Source organism: Trichomycterus rosablanca, chromosome 19 (genome assembly GCF_030014385.1).
Source record: "Trichomycterus rosablanca isolate fTriRos1 chromosome 19, fTriRos1.hap1, whole genome shotgun sequence".
NCBI lineage: Eukaryota > Metazoa > Chordata > Actinopteri > Siluriformes > Trichomycteridae > Trichomycterus > Trichomycterus rosablanca.
Genome location: NC_086006.1, coordinates 18,550,571 through 18,576,831, shown reverse-complemented (window position 1 = coordinate 18,576,831; position 26,261 = coordinate 18,550,571). Strand labels below are relative to the sequence as shown.

Genomic DNA, 26,261 nt, shown 5'->3' with positions numbered 1-26,261 from the left:
ATATTGCACTGATCATGTAAGGGTTTGATTAACGACCACTTACTGTGTTGAAAAGCATATTACCATACTAAATAGTGTATATCATCTGTAAGATACACTATATTGCCAAAAGTATTTGCTCGCCTGCCTTCACACGCATATAAACTTGAGTTCATCCTGAAAAACCTACCATATAGAAGCACTTTGTAGTTCTACAATTACTGACTGTAGTCCATCTGTTTCTCTACACACTTTTAACCTGCTTTCACCCTGTTCTTCAATGGTCAGGACCCCCCACAGGACCACCACAGAGCAGGTATTATTTAGGTGGTGGATCATTCTCAGCACTGCAGTGACACTGACATGGTGATGGTGTGTTAGTGCTGGTATGAGTGGATCAGACACAGCAGCGCTGCTGGAGTTTTTAAACACAGTGTCCACTCACTGTCCACTCTATTAGACACTCCTACCTAGTTGGTCCATCTTGTAGATGTAAAGTCAGGGATGATCGCTCATCTATTGCTGCTGTTTGAGTTGGTCATCTTCTAGACCTTCATCAGTGGACACAGGATGTTTTTGGTTGGTGGACGATTCTCAGTCCAGCAATGACAGTGAGGTGTTTAAAAACTCCATCAGTGCTGCTGTGTCTTATCCACTCATACCAGCACAACGCACACTAACACACCACCACCATGTCAGTGTCACTGCTGTGCTGAGAATGATCCACCACCCAAATAATACCTGCTCTGTAGTGGTCCTGTGGGGGGTCCTGACCATTGAAGAACAGGGTGAAAGCAGGTTAAAAAGTATGTAGAGAAACAGATGGACTACAGTCAGTAATTGTAGAACTACAAAGTGCTTCTATATGGTAAGTTTTTCAGGATGAACTCAAGTTCATATGCGTGTAAAGGCAGGTGAGGGAATACTTTTGGCAATATAGTGTATGTCATTACTATACTATGCAGTATGGTAGTATGCAGTATGACATGCCTATGAAAAGTTTATTACATTAAAATATTAGCATTTATAATTGTGCATTACATAAAGATTAAAACTTGTTATTTTACACAGGATAAAATGGTGCATTTAAAGAAAGCTGGAAAATCGGCTACCAGTTTACTAGTTCGGCTTCTGTCTGGAGTAAGTAAGTGTAAGTAGGGCTACATTCTGGTGGAATACACATGTTTTCTGGGATTTGTCATAGCCTGAATCTGGAACCACTTGGTGGTTAAACTATGGTCAGGAACACTTTCAGCAAACTCATTGCTGTTGATGTAAATAACAGGTAAATCACTTAAAGATTAACGTAGTTTATTCTGCCATTCACTTACTATGAGCTGCAGTAGCTGTAATCTGTGTCATAGCCATAAGTCATATCTGTCAGACAGCTGTCACCTTGGAAACACAAACAGACAAGAGATCAAAGAGGTTCTTAAAAGGTCAAATATACACTTAGCTTAGTTCTTATTGGTGGAAATAATAGACTAGACTAGACAAAACAAGTTTGTATTAGTTTGTTGAAGCTACAGTTAAATCGTAAACACAATTATTCAACCTCTTCATAATACTGCTGATCTTAAAACCTACTGCTAGTCTGTATGACCTAAAGCTGGGTTACAACACGATTAAACCATTGGGAACTCAATAACCAATCATAATTTCCTCTGGCAGTGATGTGTTATATAAACACCACACAGAGATTTACTCGTTACACAAGATTCATCAGTTTACAAGTTTAATGTCAAACACAGTCATGGACAATTGTGTATCTCCAGTTCACCTTACTTGCACGTCTTTGGACTGTGGGAAGAAACCCACGCAGACATGGGGAGAACATGCAAACTCCACACAGAAAGGACCTGGACCTCCCCACCTGGGGATCGAACCCAGGATCTTCTTGCTGTGAGACGACAGTGCTACCCACTGAGCCACTTTTATCAGCTCCATTTACCATATAGAAGCACTTTGTAGTTCTACAATTACTGACTGTAGTCCATTTGTACTTTGTTAGCCCCCTTTCTTGCTGTTCTTCAATGGTCAGGACCCCCACAGGACCACTACAGAGCAGGTATTATTTAGGTGATGGATCATTCCCAGCACTGCAGTGACACTGACATGGTGGTGGTGTGTTAGTGTGTGTTGTGCTGGTATGAGTGGAACAGACACAGCAGCAACTGTCACTGCTGGACTGAGAAGAGTCCACCAACCAAAAATATCCAGCCAACAGCACTCCATGGGCAGTGTCCTGTGACCACTGATGAAGGTCTAGAAGATGATCAACTCAAACAGCAGCAATAGATAAGCGATCGTCTCCGACTTTACATCTACAAGGTGGGCTAACTAGGTAGGAGTGTCTAATAGAGTGGACAGTGAGTGGACACGGTATTTAAAAACTCCAGCAGCGCTGCTGTGTCTGATCCACTCATACCAGCACAACACACACTAACACACCACCACAGAGTGTCAGTGTCACTGCAGAGCTGAGAATGATCCATCACCTAAATAATACCTGCTCTGTTGTGGTCCTGTGGGAGGTCCTAATCATTAAAGAACAGGTGAAAGCAGGCTAAAAAAGGTATGCAGAGAAACAGATGGAGTACAGTCAGTAATTGTAGAACTACAAAGTGCTTCTATATGGTAAGTAAAGCTGATAAAATGGACAGTGAGTGTAGAAACAAGGAGGTGGTTTTAATGTTATGGCTGATCGGTGTATGATTGGACCTCAACTGTGGTGCTGTGACTTACTTCTCTCTAACCAATTGCGGTCAGGCATGGCGTGGTGATATCCTGCCCTGTCCACACATTCAATAGTCTGGTGTCCATAGATGATCTGAAACATCTGACAGATGAGGGCACAGTACTCTTCTGCAGCATCCTGGGTTTATTAATGGTCATGTGTACGTGTGGACAGAAAGGAAAACAATAATGCTTACAAATCAAGGGATGAATATAATGAAGAATGCACATTGTGCAGAGTTTATATACACATAGTCAGGCTGGGATCTAGGACTGACTGATCCAGGACTCCCTCTCTCTCTCAGAACCCTGACACAGCAGTGTTACATAAGTCTGGGATTACATTACATCACTGCTGCGTACATCACCGCTGTCACAGCTCCACTCATCAACACAGTTACTGCAGTGTAAGTAAGTAGTAAGATGTAATGGATGGCTACACCTCTCCATTATGTCCATGTTTATGGATGACACTGCACTATACTACAACCAAACCCTATCATTTCTAGATAGATAGATAGATAGATAGATAGATAGATAGATAGATAGATAGATAGATAGATAGATAGATAGATAGATAGATAGATCAGAGCGCAGGGTCATCGTATGGTGCCCCTGGAGCAGACAGGGTTAAGGGCCTTGTTCAAGGACCCAACAGTGTCTGCATAGCAGAGCCTGGATTTCAACAGCCAATCTTTTGCTGATATCCCAAAGCTCTACCCACTAGGCTACCACTGTCCCTAATAACAATACTTTATAGAGACTGAACTGATCTGTATGTAATATAATTAAAGTTGGCCAAGGTCAATTTGTTGTGGACAATGTCGATGTTAGAGCTGCTTTTAAGAGAGGGTGGAAAGCTTTTCACTGCTAATCCATCTATTAATCCTTCTGCACCCTTTATTGTGTTGTTGAATTGATTTTTAAAGTGTATAATTGCCTGTTTTATCTATCTCTCTACACTTAACCACCCATAATGACAAAGTTAAAACCAACTTTAGTGTTTCTTAAATCAGATTTTTGATTCAATACCTTGTAGATGCCTTTGTTTGACAAATATTACAGCAGTAAGTCAGAGATGGGGACTCGAGTCTGTGACTTAAGTCTGAGTCGCATGTAAGTCGCACACACAGCGACTTCAGACTCGACTCGGACTCGTGAACAAGAAGAGTCGCTTGCATCAGCATGTGTTAACATTAGTAACGTGTGACAATTATATATATCTATATATAAATATATATATATATATACAGTGTATCACAAAAGTGAGTACACCCCTCACATTTCTGCAGCTATTTAAGTATATCTTTTCATGGGACAACACTGACAAAATGACACTTTGACACAATGAAAAGTAGTCTGTGTGCAGCTTATATAACAGTGTAAATTTATTCTTCCCTCAAAATAACTCAATATACAGCCATTAATGTCTAAACCACCGGCAACAAAAGTGAGTACACCCCTAAGAGACTACACCCCTAAATGTCCAAATTGAGCACTGCTTGTCATTTTCCCTCCAAAATGTCATGTGACTCGTTAGTGTTACTAGGTCTCAGGTGTGCATAGGGAGCAGGTGTGTTCAATTTAGTAGTACAGCTCTCACACTCTCTCATACTGGTCACTGAAAGTTCCAACATGGCACCTCATGGCAAATAACTCTCTGAGGATCTTAAAAGACGAATTGTTGCGCTACATGAAGATGGCCAAGGCTACAAGAAGATTGCCAACACCCTGAAACTGAGCTGCAGCACAGTGGCCAAGATCATCCAGCGTTTTAAAAGAGCAGGGTCCACTCAGAACAGAACTCGCGTTGGTCGTCCAAAGAAGCTGAGTGCACGTGCTCAGCGTCACATCCAACTGCTGTCTTTGAAAGATAGGCGCAGGAGTGCTGTCAGCATTGCTGCAGAGATTGAAAAGGTGGGGGGTCAGCCTGTCAGTGCTCAGACCATACGCCGCACACTACATCAAATTGGTCTGCATGGCTGTCACCCCAGAAGGAAGCCTCTTCTGAAGTCTCTACACAAGAAAGCCCGCAAACAGTTTGCTGAAGACATGTCAACAAAGGACATGGATTACTGGAACCATGTCCTATGGTCTGATGAGACCAAGATTAATTTGTTTGGTTCAGATGGTCTCAAGCATGTGTGGCGGCAATCAGGTGAGGAGTACAAAGATAAGTGTGTCATGCCTACAGTCAAGCATGGTGGTGGGAATGCCATGGTCTGGGGCTGCATGAGTGCAGCAGGTGTTGGGGAGTTACATTTAATTGAGGGACACATGAACTCCAATATGTACTGTGAAATACTGAAGCAGAGCATGATCCCCTCCCTCCGGAAACTGGGTCGCAGGGCAGTGTTCCAGCATGATAATGACCCCAAACACACCTCTAAGACGACCACTGCTTTATTGAAGAGGCTGAGGGTAAAGGTGATGGACTGGCCAAGCATGTCTCCAGACCTAAACCCAATAGAACATCTTTGGGGCATCCTCAAGCGGAAGGTGGAGGAGCGCAAAGTCTCGAATATCCGCCAGCTCCGTGATGTCGTCATGGAGGAGTGGAAAAGCATTCCAGTGGCAACCTGTGAAGCTCTGGTTAAGTCCATGCCCAGGAGAGTTAAGGCAGTTCTGGGAAATAATGGTGGCCACACAAAATATTGACACTTCAGGAACTTTCACTAAGAAGTGTACTCACTTTTGTTGCCGGTGGTTTAGACATTAATGGCTGTATATTGAGTTATTTTGAGGGAAGAATAAATTTACACTGTTATATAAGCTGCACACAGACTACTTTTCATTGTGTCAAAGTGTCATTTTGTCAGTGTTGTCCCATGAAAAGATATACTTAAATATCTGCAGAAATGTGAGGGGTGCACTCACTTTTGTGATACACTGTATATATATACTGTATATATATATATATATATATATATTTACAGTATATATATATATATATATATATATACAGTATATATATATATATATATATATATATACAGTATATACTGTATATATACTGTATATATATATATATATACAGTGTATCACAAAAGTGAGTACACCCCTCCCATTTCTGCAAATATTTCATTATATCTTTTCATGGGACAACACTATAGACATGAAACTTGGATATAACTTAGAGTAGTCAGTGTACAGCTTGTATAGCAGTGTAGATTTACTGTCTTCTGAAAATAACTCAACACACAGCCATTAATGTCTAAATAGCTGGCAACATAAGTGAGTACACCCCACAGTGAACATGTCCAAATTGTGCCCAAATGTGTCGTTGTCCCTCCCTGGTGTCATGTGTCAAGGTCCCAGGTGTAAATGGGGAGCAGGGCTGTAAAATTTGGTGTTTTGGGTACAATTCTCTCATACTGGCCACTGGATATTCAACATGGCACCTCATGGCAAAGAACTCTCTGAGGATGTGAGAAATAGAATTGTTGCTCTCCACAAAGATGGCCTGGGCTATAAGAAGATTGCTAACACCCTGAAACTGAGCTACAGCATGGTGGCCAAGGTCATACAGCGGTTTTCCAGGACAGGTTCCACTCGGAACAGGCTTCGCCAGGGTCGACCAAAGAAGTCGAGTCCACGTGTTCGGCGTCATATCCAGAGGTTGGCTTTAAAAAATAGACACATGAGTGCTGCCAGCATTGCTGCAGAGGTTGAAGACGTGGGAGGTCAGCCTGTCAGTGCTCAGACCATACGCCGCACACTGCATCAACTCGGTCTGCATGGTCGTCATCCCAGAAGGAAGCTGACGCACAAGAAAGCCCGCAAACAGTTTGCTGAAGACAAGCAGTCCAAGAACATGGATTACTGGAATGCCCTGTGGTCTGACGAGACCAAGATAAACTTGTTTGGCTCAGATGGTGTCCAGCATGTGTGGCGGCGCCCTGGTGAGAAGTACCAAGACAACTGTATCTTGCCTACAGTCAAGCATGGTGGTGGTAGCATCATGGTCTTGGGCTGCATGAGTGTTGCTGGCACTGGGGAGCTGCAGTTCATTGAGGGAAACATGAATTCCAGCATGTACTGTGACATTCTGAAACAGAGCATGATCCCCTCCCTTCGAAAACTGGGCCTCATGGCAGTTTTCCAACAGGATAACGACCCCAAACACAACCTCCAAGATGACAACTGCCTTCCTGAGGAAGCTGAAGGTAAAGGTGATGGACTAAACCCAATTGAGCACCTGTGGCGCATCCTCAAGTGGAAGGTGGAGGAGTTCAAGGTGTCTAACATCCACCAGCTCCGTGATGTCATCATGGAGGAGTGGAAGAGGATTCCAGTAGCAACCTGTGCAGCTCTGGTGAATTCCATGCCCAGGAGGGTTAAGGCAGTGCTGGATAATAATGGCGGTCACACAAAATATTGACACTTTGGGCACAATTTGGACATGTTCACTGTGGGGTGTACTCACTTATGTTGCCAGCCATTTAGACATTAATGGCTGTGTGTTGAGTTATTTTCAGAAGACAGTAAATCTACACTGCTATACAAGCTGTACACTGACTACTCTAAGTTATATCCAAGTTTCATGTCTATAGTGTTGTCCCATGAAAAGATATAATAAAATATTTGCAGAAATGTGAGGGGTGTACTCACTTTTGTGATACACTGTATATATATATATATATAATAAATATTCTGCTCTCTAATAACGCTCTGGTTGTCTTAATCCGCAACACACGCAATGGGTAAATGTTACAGCCAGCTTCCGGCGTAGTGATGAAGCATCGCTCCCTACTCCCTACACAGTTTGAAGTTCACTTCATTTGATCATTTTCGTTACCTTTGGATTGGAATCTGACTTAAAATGGTGGAATACCCTACATAGTGCACTTCACAGGAACAACTGGGGTGAATGGAATGCTCCTACAGAATTGGCGCTAATGGTTGAAAGAGCGCTTTCTGAACCAATTAAACCTTCTGATTGTAATTTTGAGTAAGAAATGCTGTTATTTGCATTTATTCAGTTTGCGTCACACAGATGATGTGTCAATGAAACGCTTGATTGGCTTTCTAATGAGTTCGTGTTTTACTTCACAACCGGGAAAAGTTTGGAGGTTTTTAATTATAAGCACATTTACAAAATAACGGATTATATTCCTAATGGGAGAACACACGGTTATAAATTTAATAGCATCTGGAAGAACATAAGCTAGGTTAAGCAGTGGTTATGATTTTTTTTGCTGTGTTTTGGATTTTGGCCACTGTGCCGTGATTTATCGCACGCTTTTGTTTTGCAATGAAACCAAAATGTATCAATTTAAGCTTTTAACTGGTACCTTCTTGTTACGGAAATTACATTCATTTGCACAATGACTAGGACAGTAAAGGCACTAAGTAAAACGGCAAAATACAGTTGCTAATCTGTTGTTGTTTTTTATCTGAACTTACAGATTATTAGTTTATTTGTACGCTACATTTCCAATATATGTTTTGTGTAGATTATATTGACTCGTGACTTGACTCGGACTCTAACCTAAAGACTCGTGACTTGACTCGGACTCGTATTTTGTGACTTGTGAACATCTCTGCTGTAAGTGTCAATGGGTCTGTCTGAAAACATAGTGAGCTTTCTACATAGACAGTATTTAACGTCATCGTTCGTGACCCCCTAAAAAGACAACCTACATTTACATTCAAGGTATTTAGGAGACACTTTTATCCAAAGCAACTAACAGTACTGTGAATTCGAGATCCCAGCTCTGGTTCCAGTGTGTGTTTTTACCGCTGCACCACCTGTAGTTTAGTACTTTAACCGCTAGGTTACATCTACATTCTTAGATGCCTTGAAATGCTGCCTACCCAGATGCCTTATTCTGAGTGATATTTTGACTAAATAATGATCGAGTTCTGTGTGCTTGCTCAACTGTGAAGGCAATCCCAGCATTCAGTGCGGAACAACTTAAAAAGTCATTTTTATATAATTGTACAAGTGTAATTCATTTTAGGTGATCTGCAGTTTCTATCCAACAAGGAATGGGATGGGACAACAACAGACAAGCTTCTTTTCAGGTTTTTCTATACTAATCCTAACCCTAACCCTAACCTTAACCCTAACCCTAACCCTAACCTTAACCCTAACCTTAACCCTAACCCTAATTAGTGACCGGTACGCTTTGGTCGTTGAGACCAGATTCTGAAACTAGAGGCCGAGACGAGCAACTTTGCCTCTTGCGACTTTCGTGCAGGACGTAAGGGGGCCGAGTTATAGGCGTTTGAAGTTTCCAAAAAATGAATGGGAAATCCCATAGGGAATTTTCCTAGATTTATGGAAAAGTCACTGGGGGCGCTAGAGACACAGGACCTGCTTTGGGTGGACCCCCCAGGGCCCTAGTATTTTTGAAAAATGTGATGGGGTGCCCATCCCCTCCCGAACCCGAGATGGAAGTGCTGCAGCTCCGTACTCCGGCCACTGTGTCGAAGCACTGAGGGTGGACTGGACAGTGTGACCCGTCGACCCCAGTACGACTTGGCGATAAGTCCACTAACCCCCGAAGTCGTAAAGTCCACCAGGGGTCTCCCTCCCCGAAAACTCACAGAGGTGTCATGGGCACCGCCCCCAGCATCACCAAACTGTCCCTGGGGGCCCCCGGTACACTTTGGGTCGGACGGCTCGGAATGGCCCGAAAGTCGCTCCCCGACCCGCTGGGGCCGTGCTAGGGTCATCGGTCACGACGAAACGGCCTAAAAAAACTAACTCTTGAACCGGGCCACTACGTGCCTCGAAAAGCACATCCAGCGCACCGTCTCGCCGAGCCCGACGTGAGGGCGCGGTCGCCTTCCCGGTCGGAGGCCGTGGACCGAACGCGTAGGGGAAAACCGACCCTAGCGCGTGACGGGACCGACGAGGGTGGCGTGCGGACACGGGACGTCCACCTCGGCCGTCGGGTAGGGAGGGATCGCAAAAGTGTATTGACATCACCAAAATGTCATCCTTACCCCAAGGGACCCTTACTCAACCCAGAGGGCGCAGGCAGGTAAACAGCCCGGCACGGACCCCAGGGTAAAACGCACCCTATAGGGCGCCCCAGGGCACAAGGGCGGTGCCAGGTAAGCCCGGGGGGTCGGGGGACCCGTATAGGGAGGGATCGCAAAAGTGTATTGACATCACCAAAATGTCATCCTTACCCCAAGGGACCCTTACTCAGCCCAGAGGGTGCAGGCAGGGAAACAGCCCAACACGGACCCCAGGGTAAAACGCACCCTATAGGGCGCCCCAGGGCACGAGGGCGGTGCCAGGTCGAGCCCAGGGGGTCGGGGGACCCGTATAGGGAGGGATCGCAAAAGTGTATTGACATCACCAAAATGTCATCCTTATTCCAAGGGACCCTTACTCAGCCCAGAGGGTGCAGGCAGGGAAACAGCCCAACACGGACCCCAGGGTAAAACGCACCCTATAGGGCGCCCCAGGGCACAAGGGCGGTGCCAGGTAAGCCCGGGGGGTCGGGGGACCCGTATAGGGAGGGATCGCAAAAGTGTATTGACATCACCAAAATGTCATCCTTACCCCAAGGGACCCTTACTCAGCCCAGAGGGTGCAGGCAGGGAAACAGCCCAACACGGACCCCAGGGTAAAACGCACCCTATAGGGCGCCCCAGGGCACAAGGGCGGTGCCAGGTAAGCCCGGGGGGGTCAGGGGACCCGCGTAGGGAGGGATCGCAAAAGTGTATTGACATCGCCAAAGTGTATTGACATCACCGAAATGTCATCCTTACCCCAAGGGACCCTTACTCAACCCAGAGGGCGCAGGCAGGGAAAGAGCCCGGCACGTGCCCCAGGGTAAAACGCACCCTATAGGGCGCCCCAGGGCACGGGGGCGGTGCCAGGTCGGCCCGGGGGTGTCAGGGGACCCGCGTAGGGAGGGATCGCCAAAGTGTATTGACATCGCCAAAGCGTATTGACATCACCGAAACGTCAAACCTTACCCAAAGGGGACCCTCACCCCCTGACGGAGCAGGACCGACGTGATCGAATTCCGTACTCGTACTTGGCACCCTAGCCACTATATCGTGACTCTAACCCCCCATCTCCATGTCATGGTAAGTGTTGACAAAGGGTAGGTATCTGTTGTAATTGACTATCGTTCTTATGAACTATTTGCTCACGAGGAGAGGGTATTAATGTTTTTTTTGAAAGGTAGGTATTTGTTTTAATTTATTCTTATTATTATCATCGACTACTTTGATAGTTATATGTTTTAATTATTTATGAACTTATCTTTCTATTTCTACAGGTTACCACCGAAATCTAATGTATATCGTAACTCTAACCCCCCATCTCCATCTCATGGTAAGTATCGATAAAGGGTAGGTGTCTGTTCTAATTTCCTATCGTTCTCATAAACTATTTGCTCACGATGAAGTGACCAAGTTACTTTTCGAAGCAGGGATCAGTGTACGGCATACAGAAAATGACGAATGAGTAGGGAATTGTTATTTAGCTGTCAATTTCATCTTGTTGGCGTAATAGAAGGCCCATCGTTAACATGAACTACCCAAAGTGGGTGTCTGATTTGAAATCGAAGGTAGGTCTTAAGTCGAGCTCTTCTTTGACGACTGTGTAATGTATGGTTCGGTTATTGAAAAGTGTGCACAATATGGCCATGTTTTTGCCAGTTGTTTTTTTTCCCAATTTATTAAATCTGATAATTTGATATTTGATATTTGATTAGATTAGATGTGTATCGATTGTGTTAAAAAGAAGAAAAAATAATTTCTGGAGAGAAATTTGACATTTGTTTTCCATACATTCACACTGGCTTGTTCTGGGATTCCATGGAGTCACACCCAGGTTGGCAGCCCAATGACAAGGTATTGCAAAGGAACGTCTTTGAGATGTTCCGCGTGGTGTGACCGACGAAGTGACTTGTGATCTAGCCCTAGTTACTTACTTTTGAAGTCAAGTAATCCATGAAGTGACTCGAGTGACTTTTTGAAGGAGTAGTGATCAGATCGCTTTTCCAAGGTAACTGAGCCATCGCTGGTCCTGTTCGAAGCGGTTAGGGGTTGAGATCGCCGCGTCGTCATCGGGATATTCAAGCCGTCCTCACACACCATATGGTCGAGCTTCCCGAGATAAGAGAATTTCGGGAGCGGCCGAGGTGTCATGGGATCGCCCGGGTGTCGTCGGACCCTAACCCCAGGTTTTAAGGTCTGTCTGTGTGTGTGTGTGTGTGTGTGTCGAAAAGTCTTCGGTCGGCCAGTGATTGTGCAGGTCTGGTAATTTTCATCGTAATTTTCACCAAATGAGGGGGCAAAACAATGTCCAGGGAGTCACGCTGTAAGAATTTCTTTGTGAGTCGTGGTGGAAGAGGAGTAGTCAAGTCAACTTTATTTATATAGCGCTTTTTACAACAGACATTGTCTCAAAGCAACTTTACAAAATCCAGGACCGACAGATACAGAAACCCCTGTGTGGCAAGGAGAAACTCCCTGAAAATTACAGGAAGAAACCTTGAGAGGAACCAGACTCAGCAGGGCCCATCCTTCTTGGGTGGCCAGGAGGATACTTTAAATAAATACACGATTTACACAAATCATACAAAGACAGAATTAAATGATCTAAAACTGGTAATAAATAGATAAATAAAAAATTAAATAATAATAATAGAGTACTTGGTCACCCACAGACAGACAGACAGACAGACAGACAGACAAGCGAGACTTCTGGCCCTCACAGACCTGTACACGGCCTCAGACGGTCAGAAAAGGACCGCGCCAAAAGGACAGGGGGACCGTGCCATACGGTGCGTCTCGGCACGGGGAGCCTCCCGCAGGTCTCCGTTTTGCGTCTGGGCCCTCGGTTCGGCCCCTGGCCCCTAAAAACCACTTCGGGTATCCGAGACGCTTTGGTGATATAGACCCTAACCTAGTGTTTTGCGCCAAAAAGGACGGAACCCTGCCATATGGTGCGTCTCGGCACGGGGAGCCTCCCGCAGGTCTCCGTTTCGCGTCTGGGCCCTCGGTTCGGCCCCTGGCCCCTAAAAACCACTTCGGGTATCCGAGACGCTTTGGTGATGTAGACCCTAACTTAGTGTTTCGCGCCAAAAAGGACGGAATTGTGCCATATGGTGCGTCTCGGCACGGGGAGCCTCTCGCAGGTCTCCGTTTCGCGTCTGGGCCCTCGGTTCGGCCCCTGGCCCCTAAAAACCACTTTGGGTATCCGAGACGCTTTGGTGATATAGACCCTAACCCTAGTGTTCACGACTACGGTGCCAGACCTGGCTCGTGGTCTCCAGTGCCCGGGCTTCGTTTTTGGATGGACCTGTAGAAAGAAAGACAGAAAGAAAGAAAGACAGAAAGACAGAAAGAAAGACAGATATCCTTTATTTGTCATATATATATATACATAGACAGATGTACAGTACAATGAAATTCTTTCTTTTCGCATATCCCAGCTGGTGTCGGAAGCTGGGGTCAGAGCGCAGGGTCAGCCGACTTACGGGCGCCCCTGGAGCAGACGGGGTTAAGGGCCTCGCTCGAGGACCCGACAGTGGCTACGTAGCAGAGCCGGGATTTGAACCGCCAATCTTACGGTCGATAGCCCAAAGCTCTACCCACTAGGCTACCACTGACCCCTGTAGGTGGTTAGGGGAAATCTCGCGAAAGCGTCCCGGATACCCAAAGTGGTTTTTCTCCATTTACAGGGACCGGGGACCCGGGAGAGCCGCGGGACTCTGGCACGGCGACGCCCGGGCCGGGACACGCCTTTTGACCAGAGCGTTTGACCCTAGGGTCGAACCGCCTCTCGGTGGTTAGGGGAAATCTCGCGGAAGCGTCCCGGATACCCAAAGTGGTTTTTCTCCATTTACAGGGACCGGGGACCCGGGAGAGCCGCGGGACTCTGGCACGGCGACGCCCGGGCCGGGACACGCCTTTTGACCAAAGCGTTTGACCCTAGGGTCGAACCGCCTCTCGGTGGTTAGGGGAAATCTCGTGGAAGCGTCCCGGATACCCGAAGTGTTTTTTATCGATTTACAGGGACGGGGGACCCGGGAGAGTCGCGGGACTCCGGCACGGCGACGCCCGGGCCGGGACGCGCCTTTCGACCGGACCGTTTGACGATCGGACGGAGCCGTGCTTATGTGTAGGGTACAGATCCCCGTGGCACCGTAGAGGTGGGGGGTTGATGAGAGAGAGGGAGAGAGAGAGAGAGAGAGAGAGAGAGAGACAGAGAGAGAGAGAGAGAGACAGAGAGAGAGAGAGAGGGAGAGAGAGAGAGAGAGAGAGAGAGAGACAGAGAGAGAGAGAGACACACACCCAGACTGTCCTACGTCACTTGTCCTCATTGATATTTCACATGCAAACAGTAAAAAACTGCACATGGATATGTCTTTATAGAAAGCGTAGACACACTTCAGATTGCACTTTAGAGAGACACTCGTGAAATATAGATGAAATATCTAACAGGAAGTGATGATGAGTGACAAGTGTTGCACATTGGACAAAGTTATGGCTACACTGGCCCAATCCAATGTGCAATACTTGTCGATCATCACTTTACATATGATATTTCATCAATATTTCATCCACAGGGTTGAAAAGTATTGAAAAAGTATCAATCTAAATATGCTAGTTCAGTGCTTTCAACTCCTCACTCTGTCTGCCTGCTGAAAATGCCCTGTGAGCTGCTGCTCCCCTCCCCCTCTCACTCTCCCTCTCACTCTCACTCTCACAAACTCACTGTTAAACAGTCACTACACATTGAAAAAAACGAATGTTAAACACCTTTTAGTGTGTCATCACCTTTAGTGATATATCCCCTGACCCTAGTGACTCTGGTCCGGACCCGGCGGGCCTAGGCCTACGCGCGTCCGCCTAGGAGGCCGTTTCTCGGAGCCCTCTCGAGCCACGGTCGCGGGGCTCCGGGGTGTCGCTCGGGACGCGCCCCCCTACGCCCCCTCCGATTCCCGAGTCCCGGCGACCTACGCTCCCCTCTCGGGACCCCCGTACGTGCTTTCCGGGCCTAGGCCTACGCGCGCGCGCCTAGGAGGCCGTTTCTCGGAGCCCTCTCGAGCCACGGCCGCGGGGCTCGGGAGCGTCGCTCGGGACGCGCCCCCCTACGCACCCTCCGATTCCCGAGTCCCCTCGACCTCCGCTCCCCTCTCGGGACCCCCGCACGTGCTTTTCGGGCCTGTGCCTACGCGCGTACGCCTGGGAGGCCGTGTCTCGGAGCCCTCTCGAGCCACGGCCGCGGGGCTCGGGAGCGTCGCTCGGGACGCGCCCCCCTACGCACCCTCCGATTCCCGAGTCCCCTCGACCTCCGCTCCCCTCTCGGGACCCCCGCACGTGGTTTTCGGGCCTGTGCCTACGCGCGTACGCCCGGGAGGCCGTGTCTCGGAGCCCTCTCGGGCCACGGCCGCGGGGCTCGGGAGCGTCGCTCGGGACGCGCCCCCCTACGCACCCTCCGATTCCCGAGTCCCCTCGACCCTCCGCTCCCCTCTCGGGACCCCCGTACGTGCTTTTCGGGCCTACGCGCGTCCGCCCGGGAGGCCGTGTCTCGGAGCCCTCTCGGGCCACGGCCGCGGGGCTCGGGGGCGTCGCTCGGGACGCGCCCCCCTACGCCCCCTCGGATTCCCGAGTCCCCTCGACCTCCGCTCCCCTCTCGGGACCCCCGTACGTTCTTTTCGGGCGTGTCTCGGAGGCCTCTCGAGCCACGGTCGCGGGGCTCCGGGGTGTCGCTCGGGACGCGCCCCCCTACGCCCCCTCCGATTCCCGAGTGCCGGCGACCTCCCCTTCCGCCGGGCCCGACCGTAGACGCCGCGCGTCTGGGGCCCGTATCTCGGCGGCCCCTCGACCCACGGCCGCGGGACCCGGAGGCTCCGCCCGTGCCCTGACCCCGCCCGCCCCCTCCGATTCCCGAGTGCCGGCGACCTCCCCTTCCGCCGGGACCGACCCTAGGCGTCGCGCGTCCGGGGCCCGTATCTCGGCGGCCCCTCGAGCCACGGCCGCGGGGCTCGGGATCGTCGCTCGGGACGCGCCCCCCTACGCCCCCTCCGATTCCGGCGGGCCTACGACCTCCCCTTCCGCCGGGCCCGACCCTAGACGCCGCGCGTCTGGGGCCCGTATCTCGGCGGCCCCTCGGCCCCCGGCCGCGGGACTCGGAGGCTCCGCCCGTGCCCGTGCCCCGCACGTACCGTCCGATTTCGGTAGGCCTACGAGCACTTTCGGAAAACCGCCTTTCTCTTACACACTCTGACACACAGCCCATACTCTTATGCCTCTGCCAGACTATGAGTCCTACACCCAGTGTCCCAGAGAGAGCCTTCGGGCCGGACCTCTCGTATCGGGCCGGGACTCGGCGTGGGCGCCCCCCCGGGCCTGAAGCGCGCCCTGTCCGGAGCCCCGCCCCCTGAGTGGGCGGGAACCGGAAGTAGCCTCGGGAAGGGCCCACGGCCGCGGGGCTCGGATATGTCGCTCGTGACGCGCCCCTCTACGCCCCCTCCGATTTCGGTGCCGATACGACGTCCTTTCGAAAAAAGGCCCGTTTCCCACCCACTATAAGCCTTATTATCTCAACTCTCACACACAGACTACTCACTCAGAAGGAAGGACATATGGAACAGTTTGTCTGGGGAGTCCAAAGTGTGGGGGGGGGTTCCCCCCCCCCAACCCCCCCGAGTAGGGGGGTACCCCCCCTAACCCCCCCCCCCCCCACCCACCCCCGACCCCCACACGTTCACCCCACAGATTCACCCTAGGTTCACCCCACACGTTGATACTCGCTCACATCTTCTGTACCTTTCTATAAAGAGATATCCGTGTCCACTTTTCCACTGTTTGCATGTGACATATCAATGACCTAGGACATATGGAACAGTTTGTCTGGGGAGTCCAAAGTGTGGGGGGGGGTTCCCCCCCCCCAACCCCCCCGAGTCGGGGGGGTTCCCCCCCCTGCCCCCCTGGAGAAGACACCTATTTCTCAGCCTCTCCTGCATCTCAGACATGTGTGCACTTCCGCTTTCTTGCAGCGGGGGGCACCGTGTCCACACGGATGATCTGTGAGGAGGTTCACCAGATCACAAGTTCCTTTCCATGCCGTGTCCTAGACGGCTGCTCTGTCGCCGGGCCCGAGGGTCCGGGCTCCCGTGGATAGACCGCATCTGGCCCCTTTCTGTCAGGGGTCTGTCTGTCTGTCCGTCCGTCCGTCCGTCTGTCTTTCTCACCGGACCACAGGAGACAGATGAAGGACGTATCGAGCAGTTCGTCCGGGTGGTTAGTGAACAATATAACCAAAGCGTCATCGACGACGGGCCCTCCCTCGCCTCCTGGGGCCCGGGACCCGACGAGGGGAACGTTCACCGCATGGGAAGCGACCCGGACTCGTATTGATTTGGGAATACAGGCTTTTACGTCTGTGGTGAGTCACATCTTCTGTACCTTTCTATAAAGACACATCGATGTGCAGTTTTCTATTGTCCGCGTGTAAGATATCAATGACGACAGGTGACCTAGGACGTGTCGAGCAGTTCGGCCGGGTGGTTAGTGAACAATATAACCAAAGCGTCATCGAAGAGGGGCCCTCCCTTCCTTCCTGGGGCCCGGGACCCGACGAGGGAACGTTCACCGGATGGTAAGCGATCTGGACTTTGTAATTTTTTTGGGAACAATGGCTTTTACGTCTATACTCACTCACATCATCTGTACCTTTCTATAATGTGGTGTCCATGTCCACTTCTCCACTGTTTGCATGTGAAATATCAATGACCTAGGACATATGGAACAGTTTGTCTGGGGAGTCCAAAGTGTGGGGGGTACCCCCCCTAACCCCCCCGACCCCCCCTGCCCCCCTGGAAAAAACACCTATTTCTCAGCTTCTCCTCCATCTACACATGTGTGCACTTCCACTTTCTTGCAGCGGGGGGCACCGTGTCCACACGGATGATCTGTGAGTTTCACCCCACACATTGATACTCACATCACCTGTACCTTTCTATAAAGAGATATCCATGTCCACTTTCCCACTGTTTCCATGTGAAATATCAAGGACCTAGGACATATGGAACAGTTTGTCTGGGGAGTCCAAAGTGTGGGGGGGGGTTCCCCCCCCCCCAACCCCCCCGAGTAGGGGGGTGCCCCCCCTAACCCCCCACCCCCCCACCCCCAAAACACCCCCCCTTCGTAAAAAGGAGGCATCTTTCACCGATTTCTCCACGTACGGTCCTATGGGCCTGTTCTTCGGCCTTCGCACACACACACACACCCCGGGGACGGTCACGGGGGTCCCCCCGGACTCGGGTCGCACGTACCGGGCCCGTACTGGGTGTGGGCGCCCCCCCGGACGCCCCTGGCGGGCCGACGGAAGCCCCGCCCCCTAAGTGGGCGGGAACCGGAAGTAGCCGGGGGGAGGTCCTAGAGACACGGGACCGACGCGGGCGTCCTCACACGCCCGCGCCCTGGCCGCACGCCGATTACGGGGCCGATCGGACCGCGTCCCGGGCGGAGATCGCCGGGGGCCCCCGGGGCCCCTCGGGGCGGAGCGCCCCGGCACGACGGGCGCCCCCTCCGGGTCCCGGGACGATCGGACGGGGTCCGCCCGAGACTCGGGCCGGGGCCCCCGGGGACCCCGCGGGGGGCCCCCCCTGCCCCACGGGCGCGCCCCGTGCGCTCCGGGGCCCGTCGTGGGAAGGGATCGCTAAAGTGTGACGGGGACCGTTTGGCCATCTGGCCCCGCCCCCCAGGGGCCACACCGCAGACTCCTGGGGCGATCGGGACCGGTCGGCGCAAAATGTCGGGGTCAGTGTCCGGGTGACGGGTCGGTGATGCGGACACGCCCCCCAGACCGACCTGTCACCCGAAGCTCGATTTCATGGTCCCCACCTATGTGTACCACACCAGAAAGTGGAAAAATGCACCATCTACAGCGGCAGTACATAACACAATGGTCCGACCACTAGCCTATTCTTTTACATGGGAAAGTTAGTGACCACCGTAGTCAGAATTGTCATAGCCACCTCGGCCACTCCGGCAATGTTAAATATGACATTTTCGTGATATAGTCACTAGCCCTAGCCATATAGTGTATGTTTTTATTCTTGCATTTATCACCCTGCCTATTAACCAATTGATCAATAAATCCATTCATCCGTCTAACCATTCAATAACAAACCCATAATTAATGTTATTAGTGAAAGATCTCTCACCTTATTCTCCACAGCCAGCACAACCAAGTTGCAGTAGGCATCAGGACAGGGTATAGGTTCCAGTGGGTTATGGCTTCTCCTCTCCCAACTGCCAAAAGCTTTGCGCCTCTCCCAGCTTCCCGTAAAGGCCTGTCTGCGCTCCCAGCTGCCGCCCTGCCCATGCTTCCTTTCCCAGCTTCCCCCTGCTTTTCCCCCAGGCCCATGTCTCTTCTCCCAGCTGCCCCCGATGACTCCTCCACCTCGGCGCTCCCAGCTGCCTCCCACCGGCCGCCTCTCCCAGCTTCCACTTATGGGTCTCTTTTCCCAGCTCCCTCCACACGGTCTCCGGGTTTGACGCCGTTCCCAGCTGCCCCCGACCTGCCTCCGTTCTAGGCTGCCGCCACCTCCGCTGACTCCTCCGCCACCGGCAGGCCCCACGCCACCAGTGCCGGTGCTATTCTGCTTGGACTCGTGGCGGCATGAGGGTTTCCAGTCCACTCCACAGATGGTATGGCGCCTCTCCATCGTGCCCCCTGCTGGCCGTGGGTCTGCATTGCTCATGGTCTGTCTGCGTCCCTCTAGACCTGTAGGTCTTTTCTCTAGACTATCCACTGCTACAACTGTGTCCACATTTAGACCTAGAACACAAGTGAAGAATATGTACGTCATGGCTGAAGAATATATTGTGGCTATCTATCTATCTATCTATCTATCTATCTATCTATCTATCTATCTATCTATCTATCTATCTATCTATCTATCTATCTATCCATCCATCCATCCATCCATCCATCCATCCATCCATCCATCCATCCATCCATCCATCTATCCATCCATCCATCCATCCATCCATCCATTTATCCATCCATTTATCCATCCATCCATCATCCAGCCTTGGTTAGAGGTAGAGTAGCTCCTGTACCTATTCTCTCTGTTGATTGTGTTTGTAAGTGATTCTCAAGACTCGTCTCAGTCTGTGTTGACACCACAATATAAATATGGGATCAAATACTATTTTATATCCCCATGGTTGCAGAGATTGTGTAAGAACCCATTATATACTCATAAAAATTTAAATTAAGTATTTTTTAATACCTGACCATAAGCTTGTTGGACATTCTACTTAAAAAATACAGTGTCCCCCTGCCATACACCAATGCGTGCCCATTCAGTCAAAAGACTATGTGTGAGGTAATGATCTTGGACAAAGGCCTGTTTGATGTTCTGTGGCATTGTGGTCAGGATACTTCATCGAGGGGTGTTTATTCTGGACATGTCTGGACATGTTCCCCCACTGTAAGAATGTTACAGTGCTGCACCAAATAATGCACTAATAGCTGCACCAAAGTTTAATCTGCTGCATATAATACTGGGAGGAAGGTACTTTTATTCAGCTATTCATCCATTCATAATTGAAATGGAATCAACCATGTGAAAAAGTCATTTTAATTTATTAACTGGTTAAAGCAATTACTTCAGCTAATAACTTTATCATTTAATTTTAGTCTTTCAAATCTCTGTGGAGGAATTTTAGGGCACTCTTTTGGGCAGAGGTTTTTCAGGTATGAATTGTTACAGGTCCCACCTCATCTTCTCTATTTGGTTCTTTCTAGCTAGTCCCATTAACAACAAACACGAATGTTTCCATTATTTTGGTCACCTTATTTATTTGCGATTGCCCCCTTAGTGATGTTTTAGCCATAGTGTGTTTGACCTTCGGCAGCACAGGTTCGATTCCCAGGTGTAGTGGTGCTTGGTCCATGTTGGTCCCATGCTGATAGCACTCACTCACTTACTTACTTTCTTAACCGCTTATCCAATTAGGGTCGCGGGGGGATGCTGGAGCCTATCCCAACTTTTCAGTGGGTGCAAGGCACACAGTAACACCCTGGACAGGACACCAGTCAATCGCAGACACACATACACACACCCATTCACCTATAGGGCAAGTCAGTGTCTCCATTTACACTGACTGCATGTTTTCGGACTGTGGGAGGAAACCGGAGCTCCCGGAGGAAACCGGAGCTCCCGGAGGAAACCCACGCAGACACGGGAGAACATGCAAACTCCACACAGAAAGGACCCGGACCTTCTTGCTGTGAAACGACAGTGCTACCCACCGAGCCACCGTGCCGCCCATGCTGAAAGCAGCCAATAAAAAATATCTACGTAGGCATATGTCAGGATGTTTACGTTGTTGGCGCTGCTATACAGTTAGCCACATTTGACATGGACATGTTATTATAGTTACAGCCCACAATGACGGTACACTGCAAGTTGTGTGAGATCTAATGCTGTTATTGGTGATGTCACTTGTATTCCGGTCTCCATTTTTGACTACAATGAAAAGGTGCGTTTGTGTTTGGACTTAAATTATAAATGTTTTACCTATTATCTATTACCACTTTTTTCCCCCAATTTTTTATTCCTATTCTAGTTATGTCCAATTACCCTGATTGTGTCCTCTATACTGATTCGACCCTTTTGCCGCTGACTGAGGACGCCTCTCAACTGACTTGCGCCCCCTCCGGCACGCAGTCAGTACAGCCTGCATTTTTCACCTGCACGAGCCGAGTTCATACACCGAGAGACACTGCGCACGGAGGGTCACACCCCTCTCAATGTTATTCCTCAGCCCTGTGCAGGCGCCGTCAGTCAACCAGCAGGGGCCGCAGTCATACCAGTTATGAGGACCTATGCTCCGACTTCTACCCCTAAGCCCCTGAACAGCCAAACGTTGTTCATACTGCCGCCCAACCCAGTCGGAAAGGCAGAGCTGAGTTTCGATACGATGTATCTAGAAACCCAACTCTGGTGTGCTAGCGTACTTTACCGCTGCGCCACCTGAGCGGCGTGTTTGGACTTTTTGAGCAAGTAGGTTTGTGATACCAGGCATTCTGTGCTGGAGATGCCTCTGACATTAATGTCAGCTCATTATAATTTATCCCTATGCACAAACGTGATAAAATACTTCAGCCTAAATAAATTCACACCAATCAGACCAGTTGTAGTATTAATGGCTTAAACCAGGCAGTTTCAAGAGTCCTCTGATTTCTCCTCACCTGTTTTGAGAACCAGTAAGTGCAGTGCATCATCCCGCAGGTAGGAGGCAGCAGCTATCTCATGTGTTGGAATTCGCAGCAGCAGTTTCTCATTGTCCCTCCATGTAAGAAGCAGACAGCGTGCAGACAGACTGAGGATGCAGTCCTGCTCTGCGGTCGTCTGCAGAGGCAAAACCTTCAGCTTCTGCAAGAAAGAAGGGAGTACACATGTCTGAACCCAGATTTTGAAAACATTCATGGCTAGTGAAAGTGAAAGAATGTCCTCACCCTGGCAGTGTCAAGAAGCTGCAGCAGTTCATCTCTGCTAGAGGGGTTCAGTGAGCAAGACACCCATGTCAGATGACCTAGGAACTAAGATTAACATTACACATTAGATGTGCCATTAGGGTGGTAGGGCTGGTGGTTTATACCTCTGTGCAACCCACATGACCCTGAACAGTGGTTCACATACTCATAGTGTAGTATATATGGAATATGGATGTTTAAAAAACACTATATGACCAGAAGTATTTGAACACCTGACCATGAGTTTGTTGGACATACCATTTCAAAAACACATTGTTGAAAATAGAGTGACCACTATGTGATAACAGACACTATATCTAGGCACTAATGTTGGTCAAAAAAGCCTCAACTGAGGCTGAGTGCTGAGGCCACTGGAGTTTCTTAAAACCAAACTTTTCTTCATGTCCTTATAGATCTTGCTTTGTGCATGGGACACGATCATACTGGAACAGGAAAGGGCCTTCCCTAAACTCTAGGTGCAAGGTTAGATGCTTATAATTTCCTTTATATAACTGATTTATTACACCGGTTAGCAACTGATTCATAGCACTGCAGTGACAATTTCATGGTGGTGTGCTGGTATGAGTGGACCAGACACAGGAGCGCTGCTGAAGTTTTTAAATACCATGTCCACTCACTGTCCACTCTATTAGACACTCCTACCTAGTTGGATCACCTTGTAGAAGTAAAGTCAGAGATGATCGCTCATCTATTGCTGCTGTTTGAGTTGGTCATCTTCTAGACCTTCATCAGTGGTCACGGGACGCTGCCCACGGGGCGCTGCTGGCTGGATGTTTTTGGTTGGTGGACTATTCTCAGTCCAGCAGGGACAGTGAGGTGTTTAAAAACTTCATCAGCATTGCTGTGTCTTATCCACTCATACCAGCACAACACACACTCACACACCACCACCATGTCAGTGTCACTGCAGTGCTGAGAACGATCCACCACCCAAATAATACCTATTCTGTAGTGATCTTGTGGGGGTCCTGACCATTGTTTGTCAGTTCACAAGGTTATATCGAACACAGTCTTGGACAATTTAGTATCTCCAATGTACCTCACTGCATGTCTTTGGACTGTGGGAGGAAACTGGAGCACCACATGGACACGGGGAAAACATGCAAACTACACACAGAAAGGACCCAGACCGCCCCACCTGGGGATCGAACCCAGGATCTTCTTGCTGTGAGGCGACAGTGCTACACACTTAGCCACCGTGCCACCCATCAGGGGTGGTACTTGGTCTAGAATGCTTGAGAACCACTGAGTTACAACAAACTAAATCATTCAGTCGGTGTAGATTATTACGTATTTAAATATAATAAATATATAAATTAGTGAAAACAGTACTGATAGTTTTAATGCCAGTATTATGCCCAACAATTGAATTGCCTTCTGGTTTTGCAAGATTCAATATTGCAGTTTTAATGTCTTAAGATTCATTTTTGGAACCTAAGCAGCTGCTACATATACACAAGTTGTAGTAGAATCAGTTTAAGTAATATTGTATTAACACAAAAGCAGGCTTTTCCCACCACTGGTTTTTAAATAATGGTTACAGCTCTCCCAGCTTTGGCAGTTTAAAATGTTATATATTTTTTATTTGAATCATTGACTTTAGTCAGACCTATTATTAATCTTAATTCAACATTATACGCACAAACACATTAAAGTCTTTGTGCGAACAGATAAGCCCCATTTATAACAGTGGTGACACAAGAACCCAAGTGCTAGATACAGTATTTAATCAAGGTAAAACAATACTGTAGCAGAAAGCCACTAACATAAATGGATAATCACAAAAATAAGGTGGCCAAAATAACAGAAACAGTGTAACAAATGAAAGTCTCTATTGCTGGAGTTTCTATTACATTCTGATCAAGTGCCGGATGTGTTGAGTTTCTAACATAAAAATATATCAATATGACTGTTGCAAACTGGGGTGGCACAGTGGCTTAGTGGGTAGCACTGTCGCTTTACAGCAAGAAGGTCCTGGGTTCGATCCCCAGGCGGGGCGGTCCTTTCTGTGTGGAGTTTGCATGTTCTCCCCGTGTCTGTGTGGGTTTTCTCCAGGAGCTCTGGTTTCCTCCCACAGTCCAAAAATATGCAGTCAGGTTAATTGGAGACATTGAATCGCCCTATAAGTGAATGGGTGGGTATGTGTGTGTGTATGTGTCTGCCCTGCGATGGACTGGCGTCCTGTCCAGGGTGTTACTGTGTGCCTTGCGCCCATTGAAAAGCTGGGATAGGCTCCAGCACAACACAATGAATGAATGTTGCAAACTGCTGACCTTCACTTCTTTTTCTACGTAGTCGTAGATGAGGCGCTCAGGATGGATGAGAAAGTCTGGTGGGAAGAGAGGGACTGTGTGCAGAGGCCTGCGATACAAACTGCCCCGGTCTGCTTGCCTTCGCGCTGACTTCGGAAACACCAGACGCTTAATGGGTAAAACAAACCCCTAAAAAAGAGTCATAGGTAATAATGAAAATGTGAATTGTAGGAGCTTACAGTAAAATGTGTAAAGAGAATATATTTTCTAAGTAAATGAAGTACACAAAGAAAACATACATGGACACCAATGACTAATGAGGAGGATCAAATTCAGGTCTATTGGTGCTTTGTCACTCACAGTAAATGCAATGCCAAGATCAATAATCAGACTTTTCAGCTATACACTGATCAGATAAATCATTAGGATATATATATATATATATATATATATATATATATATATATATATATATATATATATATATATATGATCAGCCATAACATTAAAACCACCTCCTTGTTTCTACACCCACTGTCCATTTTATCAGCTCCACTTACCATTACAATTACTAGCTGTAGTCCATCTGTTTCTCTGCATGCTTTGTTAGCCCCCTTTCATGCTGTTCTTTAATGGTCGGGACCCCCCACAGGACCACTACAGAGCAGGTATTATTTAGGTGGTGGATCATTCTCAGCACTGCAGTGACACTGACATGGTGGTGGTGTGTTAGTGTGTGTTGTGCTGTTATGAGTGGATCAGACACAGCAGCGCTGCTGGAGTTTTAAAATACCGTGTCCACTCACTGTCTACACTATTAGACACTCATACCTAGATGGTCCACCTTGTAGATGTAAAGTCAGAGACGATCGCTCATCTATTGATGCTGTTTGAGTTGGTCATCTTCTAGACCTTCATCAGTGGTCACAGGACGCTGCCCACTGGGCGCTGTCGGCTGGATAGTTTTGGTTGGTGGACTATTCTCAGTCCAGCAGGGACAGTGAGGTGTTTTAAAACTCCACTCATACCAGCACAACACACACTAACACACCACCACCATGTCATTGTCACTGCAGTGCTGAGAATGATCCATGACCCAAATAATACCTGCTCTGTGGTGGTCCTGTGAGAGTCCTGACCATTGAAGAACAGGGTGAAAGCAGGCTAAAAAAGTTTGTAGAGAAACAGATGGACTACAGTCAGTAATTGTAGAACTACAAAAAACTTCTATATGGTAAGTGGAGCTGATAAAATGGACAGTGGGTGTAGAAACAAGGATGGTCAAAATGTTATGCCTGATCGGTGTACGTTATAAACATTGACCTGTTAATAATCCCGGACCAAAAAAACACTTGGCGTGAGCAGATGTTGGAAGGTTCACATCCACATAAACCATAACTTATGAACTTATACCAAATTGACATACCAGTATAAAAAATCAACATGAATCAAAGAATATAAAACACAGACAGAACCTGCCAGCTTAGTGCAGACAAACAAATGAAGCCCTGATGAACCAAAGCATTAGAATCATACCTTTTTGATTTTCTTGGGCTCGTAGTCCATGTCAGCTGGCAATGTGTATGTGAGAACATTTGTATCTGCGAGTGTGTGTGGGCAGGGCGGGCCTGATCTCCTGTTAGCCCCCTGGAGCCAAGCAGGACACCACGGTTAGTGCAGGAAACCGGCTTCCTGTCAGAGAGGAAACTCCACCAGAAAGTCCCATTTAAATTCTACTGTAGCACCTCTAATCTAAACACACACAGACGTAAACAGTACCCGGTATAGAT

The 26,261-nt window shown here is 48.6% G+C and overlaps 1 protein-coding gene across 1 annotated transcript in view; it reads right to left on the bottom strand.

Annotated features, from left to right (window-relative positions):
- The window catches only part of ccm2l (CCM2 like scaffold protein), a 41,431-nt gene extending 15,394 nt beyond the window's left edge, over positions 1-26,037 (bottom strand). Inside the window, exons 1-7 of the mRNA XM_063015544.1 lie at positions 26,008-26,037; positions 24,493-24,660; positions 22,181-22,264; positions 21,914-22,097; positions 18,873-19,489; positions 2,725-2,854; positions 1,311-1,374 (exon numbers count right to left, since the gene is read on the bottom strand). Of these exons, the coding sequence (XP_062871614.1) occupies positions 1,311-1,374; positions 2,725-2,854; positions 18,873-19,489; positions 21,914-22,097; positions 22,181-22,264; positions 24,493-24,660; positions 26,008-26,037 (1,277 nt within the window). The remainder of the gene's footprint in view (positions 1-1,310; positions 1,375-2,724; positions 2,855-18,872; positions 19,490-21,913; positions 22,098-22,180; positions 22,265-24,492; positions 24,661-26,007) is intronic.
- Between the last annotated feature and the right edge of the window lie 224 nt (positions 26,038-26,261).